Genomic DNA, 17,954 nt, shown 5'->3' on the forward strand with positions numbered 1-17,954 from the left:
TGATTGGTGTACAAACTCTGCTGATCACCGAGGATACAGCATCGTATTAATGGTTAATTCTTGTAGGATGTTGCTGGGCGGGTTGGAAATATAAGATGAAACGCTAAAGCAAAGAGAACAGGTAGAGAGAGACAGGGAATTACGTGGAGAGAGAGAGAGCGAGAGAGAGAGACACCCACACACACACACACAAACACACCAGCATACCAGCATGGGGAAAGGTGGAGAGAAAAAAGAAGAGGAAGATTTCGAGAAAAAAGTTCCCCTTTACACGTGGAACGAGATTCAGAAGCACAATAGCAGGACGGACCAGTGGCTTGTGATTGACAGTAAAGTGTACAACATCACCAACTGGGCGCTCAAACACCCGGGAGGGATACGGGTTATCAGTCATTATGCCGGCGAAGATGCAACGGTAAGGAAACAGCCTTCGTAGAGAATCGGAGCGCCTGTAAATTAAAGGCATCCAGTGATGGAGTGATGCATTCTTGCTGTTTGTAACAGACGAGTTTGAGAACATTTATCGTCTTTCCGAAAATCACAGCGCGTGTGTAAACCCCCCTCTCCCCCCACCCACAGCGCCTTTTCGTGGCAAATCGCTTGGCAAATTTATTTGGAATGCATTCTTGATATGGAATACTTGCTCCGGGGTTAACACCAGATTTTTTTTGGCAATGGTTCAAGGTTACTCGAGTTCAAGAAATGCAGAGTTACTCTCGGTCATCTGGATCTGTGGCTGGCATTGTGGAGCGCTGCTGCCCGCTGCTGCCCGCTGTACAACTCTAGACCTGGTCCACGTCTAGATACTAAATTGCTACTGTGGAAGACAAAACATCATTGGGAAACGGGCTCGTCTTTAAATATATAATTAAACAAAATCGACTAAGCAATGACTGTGGTTTTCTCAAAACGTGCATGAATTTGTTGGTAGATTGCAGTTTCTAAAATACTCACTGTAATCTAGGAAAACCGGGGGATACCATACGATAAAAATATTTTTTTTTCCAGCCACCATTATTCAGTGGGTGGGACGTAAATTCGTTCTACTTTAGAACGCATCTGGAAACTGCTGAAATCCTGTTTTATATGAACAGCACTTGTCCTACTCGGTTCTGGCAATGACTTACCATTTTACGTATCGCTTAATTCAATGGATAAAAGTATTATTTGTACTGATATACTGTATTAACACAATTAAAGCTTCCTTAGAGTAGATTCTTGATAATAATCAGAAACTTGTAAACTATTTCAAAATATTTGTAAATGTTGTCCAATTCTGGCCTGAATAGAGTGGTTGTTTCCACTAATAGGAAAGTCTGGGACCAGAGGCCATAACCTCAGAATAGAAGGACATACCTTTAGGAAGGAGATGAGGAGTAATTTCTTTAGTCAAAGGTTGGTGAATCTGTGGTATTCATTGCCACAGAAGGCTGTGGAGGCCAAGTCAATTGATATTTTTAAGGCAGAGATTGATCGATTCTTGATTAGTACTGGTGTCAAGGGTTATTGGGAGAAGGCAGGAGAATGGGGTAGAGAGGCAAAGATAGATCAGCCATGATTGAATGGCGGAGTAGACATGATTGGCTGGATGACCTAATTCTGCTCCCTCTCATGTGAATCTCATCCCCTTCTGAACTTGCTGCCTGTTTAGTGGGATGTAGCTCGATTGATGTCTGTCAGATGTTCATGCTCAATGTGGTTCTTAAACTCTGTGTTTCCTAAGCTCTTCATCTGTAGGAGATGGTATGCCTCGTATACCTAACCAGCGTCTAACGGACTGCACATGTAGCTCAATAATGATCAGGATTTGGGAGTTCTGCAGATTGTTACAACCTGAGATTAGGCAGTTCATTGTAAACTTGGAACTGGATTATACACGTATTAGGCAGTGAGCCTTTGTGGGATATGATGCAATCTCCCCTTTATGAATTGATTTGTTGAAATACTGTTGTATTTGTGTGCCCTGTTTATCCCAGAGTACATGTTGCATTGAATAGACTCTGCAATGGATATAGTGGACAGATTCCTATTATTAAATGTTATTACAATGCTCTCAGCTCCTGTACCACTGAGTACTGGAGTAACTCAGCCGGTCCAGCAGCATCTCTGGAGAAAAGGATTAGGTGACGTTTCGGGTCGAGACCCTTCTTCAGACAGTGAAGTGTGAGTCTGAAGAAGGGTCTCGACCCGAAATGTCACTTCTTACTTTTCTCCAGAGATGCTGCCTGACCCACTGAGGTACTCTGGCATTTTGTGTCAATCTTTGCTGTAAACTGGCATCTGCATTTCTTTTGTACACTTACCACTGAGTTGTACTTAATTTGTCAGATTTTATGTTTGGTTCATTTCAGGGGTGTTTCATCTTTTTTAGTGTTTGGTAAAATCAGATGATAAGAACATAGACCATAGAAAAGTACAAACTCAAAAGGCTGGAGTAACTCAGCAAGTCAGGCAGCATATCTGGAGAACATGGATAGGTGACATTTTGGGACCCTTCTTCAAACTGATTGGGTGGAGGGGGGGGGGGGGGGGCAGAGGTAGGATAGAAAGCTGGAAAAGGGGAGGGGTAGGATAAAACATGGCCGGTAATAGGTGAACAATGGTGAGGGGGTAATTTCATAGGTAGATTGTTGGACAGATGAAAAGACAGGTGTGAGCTCAAAAAGATAAAGAGCTGTAAATTTTGAAGCTTCAGGATAGAAAAGTTTGCAAACGACTTGATGAGTTATTCCAGCATTTTGTCTTTTTTTTTACAAAACCAGCATCTGCAGTTCCTTGTTATTATATATAGAAAAGTACAGCACCGGAATAGGTTCTTTGGCCCATAATGTCCATGCTGAAGGTCATCCTAGTTTTTAGAAAACTTCAGTCAAATATATATTCGGACTCTCTAATACATTGGAAATCTTTCAAGGCAATAAAGTCAGAGAGAGGCAATTACTTGCACATTTTCCATCAGGTTTTTCAGTATTCTTCCTGATTTTGTCCTCATTTTTAGAGAATGCAAAGGAAACCTGTAGCTGTGAAGTCCTGTATGACAGGGCTTTCATCAAGGGCAATGGTTATGTTATTGTTACGCACCATTTTAATATTGCATTGCAAATCGTTCTCAAAACCCATGGAAAATTCTGCTGTGTAAAGCTAATGTACATTTAGTTCACACAGTAGGCTTTCCTTGATGAAACAACACCCTAAGGTTCAATATCACTTGCATGGGGCTTTGTCCCACCCCACCACTCTTCCAGTTTTCACCTACTACAATCAGTCTGACGAAGGATCCCGACCTGAAACGTCATCTGCTCATTCCCTCCACGGATGCTGCCTGACCTCCTGAGTTCCTCCAGCACTTTGTATTTTGCTCAAGATTTCAACAACTGCAGTTCCTGGTGTTCCCAAAGGATTTATCCTCTTGATTCAATCTGATCTCCAATTTCCTGAACAATTCTTGAGTCACTTCCTCTCGTGCCTTCTTTCCAATTTAGTTACATTTTCCACTAGTGACATCTGTTGCTCAGAGGTAGAGATTGGATTTCTAAATTGTATTTTTTCTGCATCAAAGTTCAGCAATTTGATGGGCAATTTTGGCAATATACTTACAGTTCATGCTTTCCTTCAGTGAGGTTGATAAGCTGTTTTTGTGTGCTATTCAAACCGATCAGATGATAGTACTAATAAATACAATCAAGCCAAATTGAAGTACAATAGGTAGAGTAAATGGGAAGATACAGAGTGCAGAATATAATTCTCAGCATTGTAGTGCACCAGTTCCATAGACAAAGTCCAATGTCCATAATGGGGTAGAGGTGAATCAGACAGTATCCTAGCTTATGGAAGGACTGTTCAGAAGCCTGATAACAGAGGTTTGGTTTAGTATAGTTTAATTTAGTTTAGTTTCGAGATACAGTGTTGAAACAGGCTCTTTGGCCCACCACGTCCACACCATCCAACGATCACCCATACACTAGTTCTTTCCAAGACACTAGGGATAATTTACAGAAACCAATTAATCTACAAATCTGCACATCTTTGGGATGTGGGAGGAAACTGGAACACCCAGTAGAGAAGTTGTTTCTGAGTCTGGTGGTGCGCGCTTACAAGCTTCTGTATCTTCTGCCTGACAGGAGCTGAGGTATTTTCATAGACCACTTCAGGTAATCAGACTGTACTAGGCGTCATCTTGCAGAAAACATTATTCCCTTCATCATGTACCTGTACACTGTGGATGGCTCAATTGCAATCATGTGTAGTCTTTCCACTGACTGGTTAGCATTCAACAAAAAGCTTTATGCTGTACCTCGGTACACATGACAGTAAACTAAACAAAACTAAACTAAAGTAAACTAATCAGAGATTTGTCAAAATAATTGACTCAGTTCTGTACAATGGTTTGTGTTCACTGTAGAATGGAATACTCTAGAATGGAATACTCTGGAATCTTACAGCAGCAGGGTGTTGGGGCGGAGTGTTGGAATTTTATAATTGTACCCAATAAACCTGTAGTGAGATGCATTTGGTTAGATAATAGTGTGAGTCATCAATGAAACCGCAGCACATGTAACCCATTTGGGGCATAATACAGGCAGTCGAAAACAGAAGGTCAGCTGGTAAATTATAGGCGAATGAAGTAGGTTGTTCGCCCAGTGATTTAACTGATTCAGCTTCTGTCCTCGCTCTTCAGATGAAGTGATGACGTAGGGTTCCTGGCCCTGAACTTCACGGTGCAATTACCCAAACTGAATGATACTGTCACTGCACTGGTGGTTTTCAGTGAGTTGTTAAATCTTCTTTTGAAGCTGCTCTTGATAAATTCATGGGTAAGTGTGTCACAGCAGTCACTAAGCAGGTCTCATTACATGCCGTTAGCTCATTGCAGCTGAGGCAGTGACTTTAAACTTTAGAGATACAGCATGGAAACGGGCCCTTCGGCCCACTGAGCCCACGCTGACCAGCGATCACCCCATACACAAGCACTATCCTACACGCTAGTGACAATTTACAATTTACAGAAGCCAATTAACCTAAAAACCTGTGCGTCTTTGGAGTGTGGGAAGAAACCGGTCACAGGAAGAACGTTCAAACTCCGTACAGACAGCGCCCATTGTCCGGGTTGAACTCTGGTCTCTGGCACTGTAAGGCAGCAACTCTATCGCTGTGAAAAGTGCTGCGCCGTTGTGCTGGTGGATGTTGTATTTTAGAGAGCGATGGAATCCTTCAGTGAGAGGCCATTTAGCAATTCAAGCCTTGACTGACCCTCTGAAATAAATGTTCATTTTCATGATTCCACAGAGTCGGGTTCAAAGTATCCAGGGCAGCACAGTGGCACAGCTGGTAGTGCCGCTCCCTCACAGCGCCAGAGACCTCGGGTACTGTCTGTGTGGGGTTTGCGCATTCTACCTGTGATAACGTGGGTTTCCTCTGGGTGCTCCAGTTTCATTCCACATCCCAAAGACATGCAGGTTTGTAGGTTAATTGGCCTCTGTAAATTGCCCCTAGTGTGCAGGAAGCGGATGTGAAAGTGGAATAACATAGAACTAGTGTGAACGGGTGATCAATGGTTGGCGTTCACATGGTGACCCAAAGGCCCTGTTTCCATAATGTATCTCTAAAACTAGACGAAAGGAAAGCCAACTCTGCCATTTGCTTTCTAATCACCTTATCAACTCATCCTCTTACCTTCAAGCCTTTATGAACCTCCTGGGACTCCTATGATCTACTCCTGTCCAGTAGTATCATTTACAGAATACTATCTTGTCCAGGTTATCTCTCCTAAGTGCATCAGTGCATATTAAAACTGCATTATCTCGTAACCTTGTGCCTGTGGATTTCATCATTCCTTCTCTCTCTCTCTCTCTCTCTCTCTCTCTATCTCTCTCTCTCTCTCTCTCTCTCTCTCTCTCTGTGAAATCTGCTCCTATCCTATTCATTATTTACCATTGTGATCTTCTGTTTCATCTGCACTCTTCAACAGTTTCACAGCTGTGCCCAAGATCAGGCTGTTTAAACAAGGAAAGCAAACAGATGTCCTAATAGCATCTCACGGCGATCCTGACCTCGGGTGCTGTCTGTGTGGAGTTTGCCTGTTCTCTCTGTGACTGCGTGGGTTTCCTCCAGGTACGCTGGATACTTTAATTCATACCTTAGAGAGATAGCGTGGAAGCACGGCCTTCAGCCCAGTGGGTCTGCTCCGACTAGCAATCACCCCTGTACACGACACATTAGGAACAATTTACAATTTACAGAAGTCAATTAACCTACACACCTGTACATCTTTGGATAGTGGGAGGAAACCGGAGTACCTGAATAAAATCCACAGTCACAGGGAGAACATGTAAACTCCGTACAGACAGCATGCATAGTCAGGATCGAACCAGGGTCTCTGGCGCAGTAAGACATCAATTCTACCAGTGTGCCACCCCGCATTCCTCCCACATCCAAAGTAGTGTGGGTTTGTAGATTAATTGGCCTATGTATATTGTTCCTGCTAGGAAGGAAGTGGATGCGAAAGTGGGATTACATTGTTGTGATACATGCTGTTGGTCGACTTCAGAAACGAAGGGTATTCCTTGAGGTGTACAGTGTGCAGACCTTTGCTCAGGCCCATATGGAACATCAGACCTAGCAAGTATACATTGTTGTTAGAAGATGAAAAATAGAAAGTTAACAGATCAAGGGATATATCATAAACCAGTGTTTTCTTGAGCGCAACAAGTTAGTGAGTGTTCTAATGGAAGTATCTGAAATGTGAAAGGGATTAAAAATAGCACAATATTTTTCTCTGGTTAACAATCCAAGGTAAAACCAATTTTTAATAAATTTCAAGCGAGACCATTTAGGATTGAAATTAGGAAATACCTTCCATAAAAATTTCCATAAATGTGGAACATTTAATTGTTGATAGAGACTGATTAATCAAAACTTTCAAGACAGATTTTGGTCATTTTACTGAGGGAAAAGACAGAAGGTGGTTAAATAACATTGAGATGTAGACCTGCCCTGGTTTCATTCACTGATGGAACCAATTTGGTGATGTTCAAAGATCATCTACTTGGCTCAGTGACACAAAAGACAATGGTTATACCATAGTTGTTTAACAAGTGGAGCTGGTTAAACATGAAGAAAATCTACAGTGTTTTTGCACAGTGGTGCAGCGATAAAGTTGCTGCCTAACAGCGCCAGAGACCCAGGTTCAATCCTGACTACAGGTGCTGTCCGTCAGGGAGTTTGTATGTTCTCCCTGTGACCACGTGGGCTTTCTCCGTGTGCTCTGGTTTCCTCCCACACTCCAAAGACAAGACGTACAGATTTGTTGGTTAATTGGCTTTGGTAGAAATTGCAAATTGTCCCTAGTGTGTAGGATAATGCTAGTGTATGGGAATCATTGGTCTGCGCGGACTCACTGGGCCAAAGAGCCTGTTTCTGCTGTATCTCTCAATGTAACTAAATTAAACACGTCAACCTCTTGGAGCTGCAACAGCTGAGCAACCTGGCTGATGGATTTTCACTGTAATTCATAGTGTTGCTGGTCAAGGAAGAAAAGGAGAATTAAACAATATAAATTGAAATTGTTCGATGAATTGGGTGACAAGAACATTGTCCTTTAAAATAACAAAAGAGGTTTTTGATGTTGAGCTTTTAAGAGAATCCTGATTTACAAGATTACCAATTTCAACCCTAAGTGGTCTAGCTCCAACTTTATTAAATGTTGGCCATTTTCTATGAATAATAAAGAAAGACACAAACTTCTGGAGTAACTCAGCGGATCAGGCAGCATCTCTGGAGAAAAAGGATGGATGACATTTTGGGTCGGGACCTTTCTTCAGACTGAAAGTGGGGGGGACGGGGAATATAATACACAATCTGTATGATAACACTGTGGACCTTTAAGAGAATAAATTATAGCATTTTGTAGTATCTGGCAGCAAATATCACCTAAAGCTAATTTGAAATGAATCCATGAAAAATGTTCAAGTTGGAAAAGCCCTCATTTTTACAATCAAACTTGGGAGCACTGCTGTAGTTAATAATGTCTTTCATTTCTGCATGGACATTGTGGGCCAAAGGGCCTGTTCCTGTGCTGTATTATATGTTCTTTGTTCTATGTTTGTCAAATTAGCTTGTCCAAAAATTGTGCACTTTATTTATTAAATTGCATGCTAGATACAAGACACTTTTCCTATCCAACGGGTGATTAGTTGCAATGTATTCCTGGGCACTAAAATACCAGTTGGTTCAAGAAACCTACTTGAAACTGCAGACATTATGATTAAGCTTGTTCTGTATCCTCCCCTGAGGCCCCGTAACTCCAATATAGAGCTAAGAAAGATATTTCTCTTGCATTCACTCAGTGACTTGTAGTCTTTAGAGATACAACACGGAAACAGGGCTTTCGTCCCACCGTGTCCGCGCTGACCACCGATCACCCCGTACACTAGCACTATCCTACACACTTGGGACAGTCTACATATTTTTAATTAAAGCCAATTAACCTACAAACCTTTACGTCTTTGGAGTGTGGGGGGAAACTGGAGTACCCGGAGAAAACCCACGCAGTCACAGGGAGAACATACAAACTCTGTGCAGACAGCACCTGTAGTCATGATTGAACCTGTGTCTCTGACGCTGTAAGGCAGCAGCCCCAGTGGATCAAAACCAGTCTACTGATAGTACACACATCAACTTCTGGGTTAGATTCCTTCTGTAGGGTGACAGCTTGCAGAGTCAGAAAGTAGTCAGAAAGCTTGCAGTGTACCACACACATTTCACAAGCCCAGAATTGAAAATTAACACCCGTTGGATAAGAAAAGCTGTCATATATCTAGTCTATAATTTCAAAAAATGAAGCGCACAATGAATTGGACAAATTAATTTGACACATGTAGAACAAAGACCTTATTACAGTACAGCACAGGAATTGGCCCTTTGGCCCACAATGTCCAGGCTGTCCTCTACCTACAAATGATCCATATCCTTCCATTTCCTCCATGTTCATGTGCCTATCCAAAAACCTCAAACACCACTATCATATCCACCACCACCCCGGCATTGCCTTCCAGGCACCCACCACCTTCTCATTAAAAAAAACTTTCCCAGCATATCTCCTTTAAACTTTGTCCCTCTCACCGTATAGTTATGCTGTCTAGTTTTTGCCATTTTCATCCCGGGGAAAACATACCTTATCGTAATTATAAATCCTAATTATAAATCCTCATAATTATAAATACTTCTATCAGGCTTAATCAAAATGTGTTTGCCTCTTATCAGTCCAAGTTGTCCATGCCTTGGTGCATACGTGCACGGATTGCTTCGTTATCTGAGGAGTTGCAGATGGAAATGAACACTGAGCGATCACCAGTGAAGCATCCCACATCTGACCATATCTTAGAAGGAAGGTCACTGACGAAACAGCTGAAAATCTTTGAGCTAAATATGTGCAGCTTTATTGGAAAATTATATTTTCTTTGTAAAAAAAAAATGGCAATGACAGCCCATAAGAATTCTTACAGAACAAAAGAATTGGGCTTTCTAGTACCACAGTATTTTGCTTAAAAAAAAAAAAGGCCACAAAGTGCTGGAGTAACCCAACGGGGCAGGTATCATGGTCGGAACCCTTCTTCATGGATAGGGGTGCTTTAGGTCGGGACCCTCTGAAGAAGGATCCCGATCCGAAATGTCACCTATCCATGTTCGCCAGAGATGCTGCCTGAGTTACCCCAGCACTTTATGTCCTTTTTGTAAACCAGCATCTCCAGTTCCTCGTTTCCACAAAAAATTGACACAAAGCGTTGGAGTAACTCAGCGGGTCAGGTGGCATCTCCAGGGATGCTGTCTGGCCTGCTGAGTTACTCCAGCACTTTGTGTCTCCCTTTGGTATCAACCAGCATCTGTAGTTCCTTGTTTTTACATTCCTCGTTCCTTGAACATTTTATTTGAGAAAATGTTTTGAGATAAGTCCAAAACAATTCTTCAATTACATTTTACTCTCTGGTAATGAGTTAATTTTTATATTATCAAAAAATAAGGACTTTAACTTTTGACTCGTTAGCACCATTGTTGTGTGAATGGGTGGTATTGCAATTACAAATTTATATGTCAAATACAGCTATGTAGCTTTACACCAAGATAATTTGGGATCTCACTTCAGAGAATGATGCATTGGAAGATTGCAATCTTTCATGGACTTTTAAACCGTGTTAGTGATACACAATGCTGGTCAAAAGTAGGAAAGGAATTTATCAGTTCCTATCACTCCTCAAAGTGGGTTTCGGTTTTCTGTGTTGCCTGTTGTAGTTAGAGCAGTGGAATGCTGTAATATGATGGAACATTCTCCAATTCTGCTGGTGGAGTGCAACTTGTACACCATCTAGGACAACGTAGCCCACCCACAACCTTCTCTCTATACTCTGAACCGCCCTCTTCATTCCATCCAACCCGTTACACAATTCCTCCCCCCTCTTCCCTGGATTCACATCGATTTCGCCCCTTCCCCCTAACCCCCGTCCCCTTCCACCTGTATTCCTTCCTCTGCCTTCACAACTTGCACCTCTTCTATCCTTATCTCATACTTTTTGTCTTTCCATCCCTTTGTCCAACCACCTGCAAATCAACTCCCCCTCTCCACCCATCACTTGTATCCATCTATCATTTCCCAAGCTTTGTCCGGCCTCCACCTCTCTTCCAGCTTTATCCTCCTCCACCACAAGCAGTCTGAAGAAGGGTCCCAATCCAAAACGTCACATATTCATGTTCTCCAGAGATGCTACCTGACCCACTGAGTTACTCCAACACTTTGTATATTTTTTTGGCAAACCAGCATCTGCAGTTCCTTGTGTCTCCTTTGGAACCTCCTTTCATCAAGAGTGTTTTATTGTCACATGTCCTGAAAAAGGAACAATGAAATTCTTACTTGCAACAGCAGCAGCACAACAGGCTTGGAAATACTGGACTAAATAGATAATAAAATAAGCACACAAAATAAAAGAAGTTCAATAAATTACAAAAAAACAATATAGTGCTAAAACAAAACAAAGCCAAAGTCCCTAGTGCAACGCAGTCAGTTTGGAGTTCAGAGTTCAGTTGGAGTGCGCAGTGTTCAATAGGCTGACAGTTGTTTGGAAAAGCTGCTCCTGAACCTGGATGGTTCAGTGTTCAGGCCCTAGTACCACCTTCCCAATGGCAGGAGTGAAATGAGAGCATTGCCGGGGTGGTGTGGGTCCTTGATGATGCTGGCTGCCTTTTTGAGACAATGATCCCTTGCAGATCCCTTCGTTGGTGGGTAGGTGAGTAACCGTGACGGACAAATCTCACAAAAGGTAGTGAGATAAGGAGAGAAGTGCACACTTGCACCATCTGCAGCTTGTAGCACTGTGGGTTAAGGATAAAGTGAGATGGGACAGTGTTTCTGAGCAATGTGTTCTCCGATGATTGTAGGTACTGCCTCTCCTTTGGATGAGATGAAGCACAGTGTGCTCCTGGTTGGTTAGCTACAGCTGTTAACTGTGCCCACAAGAGCAAGGCAGTGTGTCAGTGTTCTTGTGTTGCAGATCATCATGCCAAGTATCAGATGAAAGTCACCATGGTTGAATTTAGGATGGCACAGTGGCACAGCTGACAGAGCTGTATCTTCGCAGTGCCAAGGACCCATGCTTGATCCTCACCTCGGATTCTGTCTGTGTGCAGTTTGCATGTTCTAGGGACCACCATCTCCCAGGACCTCACCTGGACTGCAAATACCAAGGCGGTAGTGAAAAAGTCACAGCAGAGACTGCATTTCCTAAGATTACTTCGGAAAAACAGACTGAAGGAGAATCTGCTGGTGACCTTCTACCGCTCCACCATCGAGAGCGTACTGGCATACTGCACCACTGTGTGGTATGCTGGCTGCTCGGCTGCAGACCAGAAGGCCCTCCAAAAGGTCATCAGGACAGCAGAGAAAATCATCGGCTGTCCACTACCCTCTCTGAAGAACATCACCAGCTCGCGCTGTCTGAACAGGGCCAGAGTCATAATCAAGGACAGCACTCACCCGGGACACGAATTGTTTGTTCTCCTGCCCTCTGGGAGGCGCTATAGGAGCCTAAGGGCCAGGACAAATCGACTCAAGAACAGTTTCTTTCCCTGGGCAATAAGAACTGAACGGAAGCACATGATTCGGCTACTATCATTTTCAAAAAAGAAACTTTTTAAAAAGAATTTTTAAGTGTTTAACCCACTCATTATTTATTAGGATTTTAAATCGGTTTTTATATGATACTGGCATTTGTTGTGTTGGTTCGTATGTCTGTGCAATTGTCTCTGCACTGTCGCACTGTTATCAGTTGTAGCATTTCTAATTTCATTGTACCTTGTGTACAATGACAATAAAGGCATATTATTATATTATTATTATATTATTCTACCTGTGACTAAGTGGATTTCCTCCGGTTGCTCTGGTTTTCTCCTGCATCCCAAGGATGTGCGGGTTTGTAGGTTATTTGGCTGCTGTAAATTGCCCCCAGTGTGTAGAGAGTGATTGCAAAAATAGGATAATATAGACCTAGGGTGAACAGGTCATCGATGGTCAGCATGTACGTGGTGGGCTGAAGGGCCTGTTTCCATGCTGTATCTTACAATCAACCGGCAGTTTGTGCAAGATATGCAAGATATAATTGTGTGCATTGGAGTAATATTCATTTTGTGAGGGTACATTGAAGCAAATGATTAATGTGGATCCTTGGTAGGTGAGTGGGGAATATGTACATTGAGTGATATCTAAGGCTAGTGATGGTGTTGACAGAATGGCATTTCAAGATCTATTAACCCACGCAAAGTTTTTCACTGGGATTTGATTCCTGCAGTTGAATGTTGCAGTTACTCTGCCCACATCTTTTGCATCGTATGTCTAGGGCACGCCCTGCCTCAAACATCAGAAGTCGCTACCTCCTGCACCAAAGCTCCAATGCATCATGGAAAAAACCATGGCATTGCCTTGCAGATTATTGGCACACATGCACTCTGGCCAAAGGCAAGGCAGTGGGAGGAAGCTGAGTCGGGTTCCACAGGGGGATATCAACCTGGATTACAGCCCCTAATCATTATCCAATAATCCCCGCTGAGTGGGTGACTAATGAAATCAAACTACGTTCACTGCAGTGGAAAGTTTGGCTCTTGCATTTCAAACAAGGGCGTCCAAACCAGGACTTGACACAGAATCTCTGCTGCTCCCTCTGGCACTTGGAAGGTTTTAACTATTCCAGAAAAAAAACTGTTCAGCAAAGAAAAGGGTCCAGCTAATTTAAATGAGTATAAAGCGTGGAACAGCCACATCTTTCCTCAGGGTGCATGTGGGGAAATTTAAAACTCGGGAGCTTCAATACGAGGTGTGTGCATTCCTGTCAATTGGCTGCTGGTTGTCGGTGAGCACGTTGAAAAAACAAGAGGCCGATTGTATTTCACATGGGAATTAAGAATGATGCCAAGATTGTGTTTAGCTGGTAGAAGGAATGCTATTCAGATGGAGATTTTCAGGATCCTGAGGTTGTGCAAATCTTTTAACATTTCAGTCAGTATCCTCAATGACAAAGGATAGTGCAATGAGGGAAAGACGGACCGGGCAATGCAAATGAACACGCTGTGATCGGAAATGTGGATGCTCAAAACTTAATTCAGAGACACAAGGGACGGCAGATGCTGTAATCTTGAGCAAAATGCAAAGCGCTGGAGGAACTCAGCAGGTCAGGCAGCATCTGGGATGGGAATGGACCGATGACTTTTTGGAGAGAGACCCTTCTTCAGATTGATAGGAGTGGGGATGGGGGGGGGGGGGGGGGAGAAAGCTGGAAAAGGGAGTTTGGGGTGGGACAAAGCTTCACATGTAACTGGTGGATGCAGGCGGTTGAGGTTTTGTTTTGTTCAAAACGTAATACTGGTGGAAAGGAAAACTTAGAAACCATGTGTTTGTCTGAAACACAAGCAGAAATGGCTGATAAATTTCAAGAGGGCATCAATGTGAAGAAAGGTTGAGTAAAGATTTCAGCTGCAGCCATTTTGTGGGATGTCTGAAGAAAATGCAATCCAAAGGCTCCCCAACCAAAACCTCACCTGTTCATGTTCTTCAGAGATGCTGCCTGACCTGCTGAGTTTCTCCAGCACTTTGTGTCTGTAGGTAAGGCAGACTCCTCCCAGTGGGAGATTACTACTGGTACAACCCTCCATTTCCATCAGGATGATTAGTTTCCACCAGATCCTGAATAAAAATAATAGTTTGCTTCAGAATAGGACGGTGGTGCAGCGGTAGAGTTGCTGCCCTACAGCGCCAGAGATATGGGTGTGATCCTGACTATGGGTGCTGTCTGTACGGAGTTTGTACATTCTCTCCGTGAATGCATGCGTTCTCTCCGGGTGCTCCGCTTTCCTCCAACACTCCAAAGAACTACAGGTTTGTAAGTTAATTGGCTTTGGTAAAATTGTAAATTGTCCCAAGTGTATGGAATAGGGTTAGTATCCGGGGTGATCATGGTCTGCATGAACTTGGTGGGCTGAAGGGCCTGTTTCCACACTGAATCTCTAAAGTCTAAATATAGTTTTTTATGATGTAAATCTCTGGAACAACAAACTGATTTAGCGATCCAAAAACACAGAAGACTAGGCTAACTCAATTCTCACAACGTGCCATCACATTGCAGTGGAGACTGAAGGAAATGTAGATGCTGGAATCTTGAGCTGAGCACAATCCGCTGGAGAAACTCAGCAGGTCAGGCAGCATCTGTGGAGGGAATGGCAGATGACGTTTGACATTGGTGTCTATGTATTGTTAGTAGACCTGAACAGTTATCATCTCCAGGTTTAGATGATCCGGTGCATCTGATTCTGACCAGTGTAACCTAATTGAATTCACATCAAGTTGATGATGAACTTCTGCCTTTATAGAAATTTCATATAAAATCCGTGAAGGTTGGAAATCCCAAATATGAAGAAAAAAGCTGAAGAATGCGTGGAATTGGTCAAAGCTGTTCTTGGTCCAGTCTCAGAACCTTGTGATTTATCAGCCAACTCACTGCCAGCAACGTTGGCAGAATGGGGGGAATTCCAAGGCAGTCCCTACTCTGGCTGTAGGAAATTTTGGAACAACATGACAAGCCATTTGAAGAATAAAAATGGTTGAATGTTTTATGTTGGTCTTTCAGCCTGCCCAACACATGAAAAGAATCAGCCATTTCTAATAAGAAATGCGTTTCTATAGGTAAACCTAAGAACAAAATAAAATGAGTGAGGGCTGAAAGAAAGGTCCTGACCTGAAACGTCAGCTGTCCATGTTCTCCAGAGATGCTGAGTTACTCCAGCACTTTGTGTCTTCTTTCCTCTCTTTCTGCTGGGGATTGCAGTAGATTAGCATACTGTTGCATCTTGTAAATGGTACATGCTGCAGGAACAGTGGACTGGTGATCGAGCGATCAAATGTCTAAAGTGGTTGATATGGGGAAGTAAAAGTGGACTGTTTTATCACGGATGGTAACCAAAGTATTTATGTGGCTGGTTCTATTGAGTTAAATTTTGAAGACATCTCAGTTCTGTTGAAAGGTCATGGAGTCAGAGTCATGCAGCATGGAAACAGGCCCTTCGGCCCAACTTGACCATTCCAACTAAGATGCCCCATCAACACTAGTCCCACCTGCCTGCGTTTGGCCCATATCTCTCTAAACTATTTATGTACCTGTCTAAACGTCGTTTAAAAGTTGTTATAGTGCCTCAACTACCTCCTGTGGCAGCTTGTTCCATATACCCATCACCTTCTGTGTGAACAAGTTGGTTCCTATTAAATCTTTTCCCTCTCACTTAAACCTATGATTCCCCTTTGCTCTTAAGCTTTAAGTCTGTTTTGGATTCCACAGATGCTGCCTGACCTGCTGAGTATTTCCAGCATTTTCTGTTTTCAGTTTAGATGTTTGGGATAAGCAGTCATTTGGTTTTCATATTCTGGTCTAGTCATGTTAATGGTCAATGGTGACTCCCAGGATGTTGACATTGGGGACATTGGGACGGTCATTCCATTTAATGTCAAGGATAAACAGTTTCATTCTCTCTCACTGGAGCTGGTTATCTCCTGGCATTCTTGTAGAACAAATCAGCCCAAGTCCAAATGTTGTCTCAATCTTGCTGCAAGCTGACATGGACCCCTTCATTTGCTGAGGAGTTGTGAATCATGCAATCATCAGCAATTTGAGCGGCACAGTGACGCAGCGGTAGAGTTGCTGCCTTACAACACCAGAGTGCCGATTTCTATTCTGACCACGGGTGCTGTCTGTATGGATTTTGTACGTTTTCCCTGTGACCGAATGGGTTTTCCCCGGCTGCTCTGATTTGCTCCCACATTCCAAAGACGTGCAGGTTTGTAGGTTAATTGGCTTTTGTACATTGTCCCTAGGTTGTAGGATAAAACTAGTGTACGGGTGATTATTGGTTGGCGCCAACTTGATGGGTTAAAGGGCCTGTTTCCACACTGTATCTCTACACTGAACTAAACTAAACTCAACTAATGGAGTTGAAGATAGTTGGATCTAGGACAATATCTTGAGGAAGTCCTAGGGCTGTGATAATTGATCTTTGATCGCACAACCATCTACAATTATGTGAAGTAAGGCTGCAAGCGATGGAGTACTTTCTCCTTGATACCTATTGACTTCGGTTCTACCAGGGCACCTCAATGTCCCACTCGATCAATTAATTTCTGGATGTCAACAGTAGCCACCCTCATCTCATCTCTGGCCCCAAATTGGACCAAGGCCGTAATGAGGTCTGGATCTGATGAGTAGGTTATTGGTCAGTATCCAAGTCCCACTTGGTTGTGATAGTTACTATCACTTTGCTGATGATTAAGAGTAGACCGATTGGCTAGTAATAGGATGGATGGATTTGCCCTGCTGTTTGTGAATGGGTCACCCTTGGGCTTCTCCTTTATCGGGTAGATGCCAGTGTTGCAACTGCACTGGAACAACTTAATTAGAGGATCAAAATGACCTCGCGATTAATTTTGCGTGGTATCCACTTGGAGTAGTTAGGTTGCAGATGTCCATTTGGATATAGTGGCCACTCTATTTGTCCATGACTACATGGGCAATCCCCGGCAAAATAACTAGAAAAGATTGCAGCAGGATCTGGATCGATTGGCCAGGTGGGCGGAGGAATGGTTGGTGATATTTAACACAGAGAAGTGTGAGGTGTTGCATCGAACAAGGGCAGGACCTACACAGTAAATGGTAGGCCTCTGGGTAGTGTTGTAGAGCAGAAGGATCTAGGATTACAGGTGCATGGTTCCTTGAAGGTCGAGTCACTGGTAGATAAGGTGGTCAAAAAGGCTTTTGGCATTTTGGCCTTCATCGGTCAGAGTAATGTGTATAGAAGTTGGGAGGTCATGTTGCAGTTGTATAAGACGTTGGTGAGACCACATTTAGAATATTTTTTAGATTTTTTTTAGATTTAGATTCTACAGCGCAGAAACAGGCCCTTTCGGCCCACCAAGTCCGCGCCGCCCAGCGATCCCCACACATTAACACTATCCTACACACACCAGGGACAATTTTTACATTTACCCAGTCAATTAACCTACAAACCTGGGCACCATGTTATCGAAAAGATATTGTCAAGCTTGAAAGGGTTCAGAAAAGATTTATGAGAATGTTGCCAGGACTAGAGGGTGTGAGCGATAGGGAGAGGTTGAGTAGGCTGGGTCTCTATTCCATGGAGCGCAGGAGGATGAGGGGGGGTCTTATAGAGGTGTACAAAATCATGACAGGAATAGAACAGTTAGATGCACAGAGTCTTTTGCCCAGAGTAGGGGAATTGAGGACCAGAGGACATAGGTTCAAGGTGAAGGGGAAAAGATTTAATAGGAATCTGAGGGGTAACTTTTTCACACAAAGGGTGGTGGGTGTATGGAACAAGCTGCCAGTGGAGGTACTTGAGGCTAGGACTATCCCATC

General features: G+C 43.1%; 1 protein-coding gene across 1 annotated transcript in view; it reads left to right on the forward strand.

Moving 5' to 3' along the window:
* LOC144602302 (acyl-CoA 6-desaturase-like) overlaps window positions 1-17,954 on the forward strand; it is a 47,340-nt gene continuing 29,386 nt past the window's right edge. Inside the window, exon 1 of the mRNA XM_078415242.1 lies at window positions 1-415. Within this exon, the coding sequence (XP_078271368.1) occupies window positions 212-415 (204 nt within the window). The 5' untranslated portion in view covers window positions 1-211. The remainder of the gene's footprint in view (window positions 416-17,954) is intronic.

The sequence above is a fragment of the Rhinoraja longicauda genome, chromosome 18, assembly GCF_053455715.1.
Source record: "Rhinoraja longicauda isolate Sanriku21f chromosome 18, sRhiLon1.1, whole genome shotgun sequence".
In the NCBI taxonomy this organism is placed as follows: domain Eukaryota; kingdom Metazoa; phylum Chordata; class Chondrichthyes; order Rajiformes; family Arhynchobatidae; genus Rhinoraja; species Rhinoraja longicauda.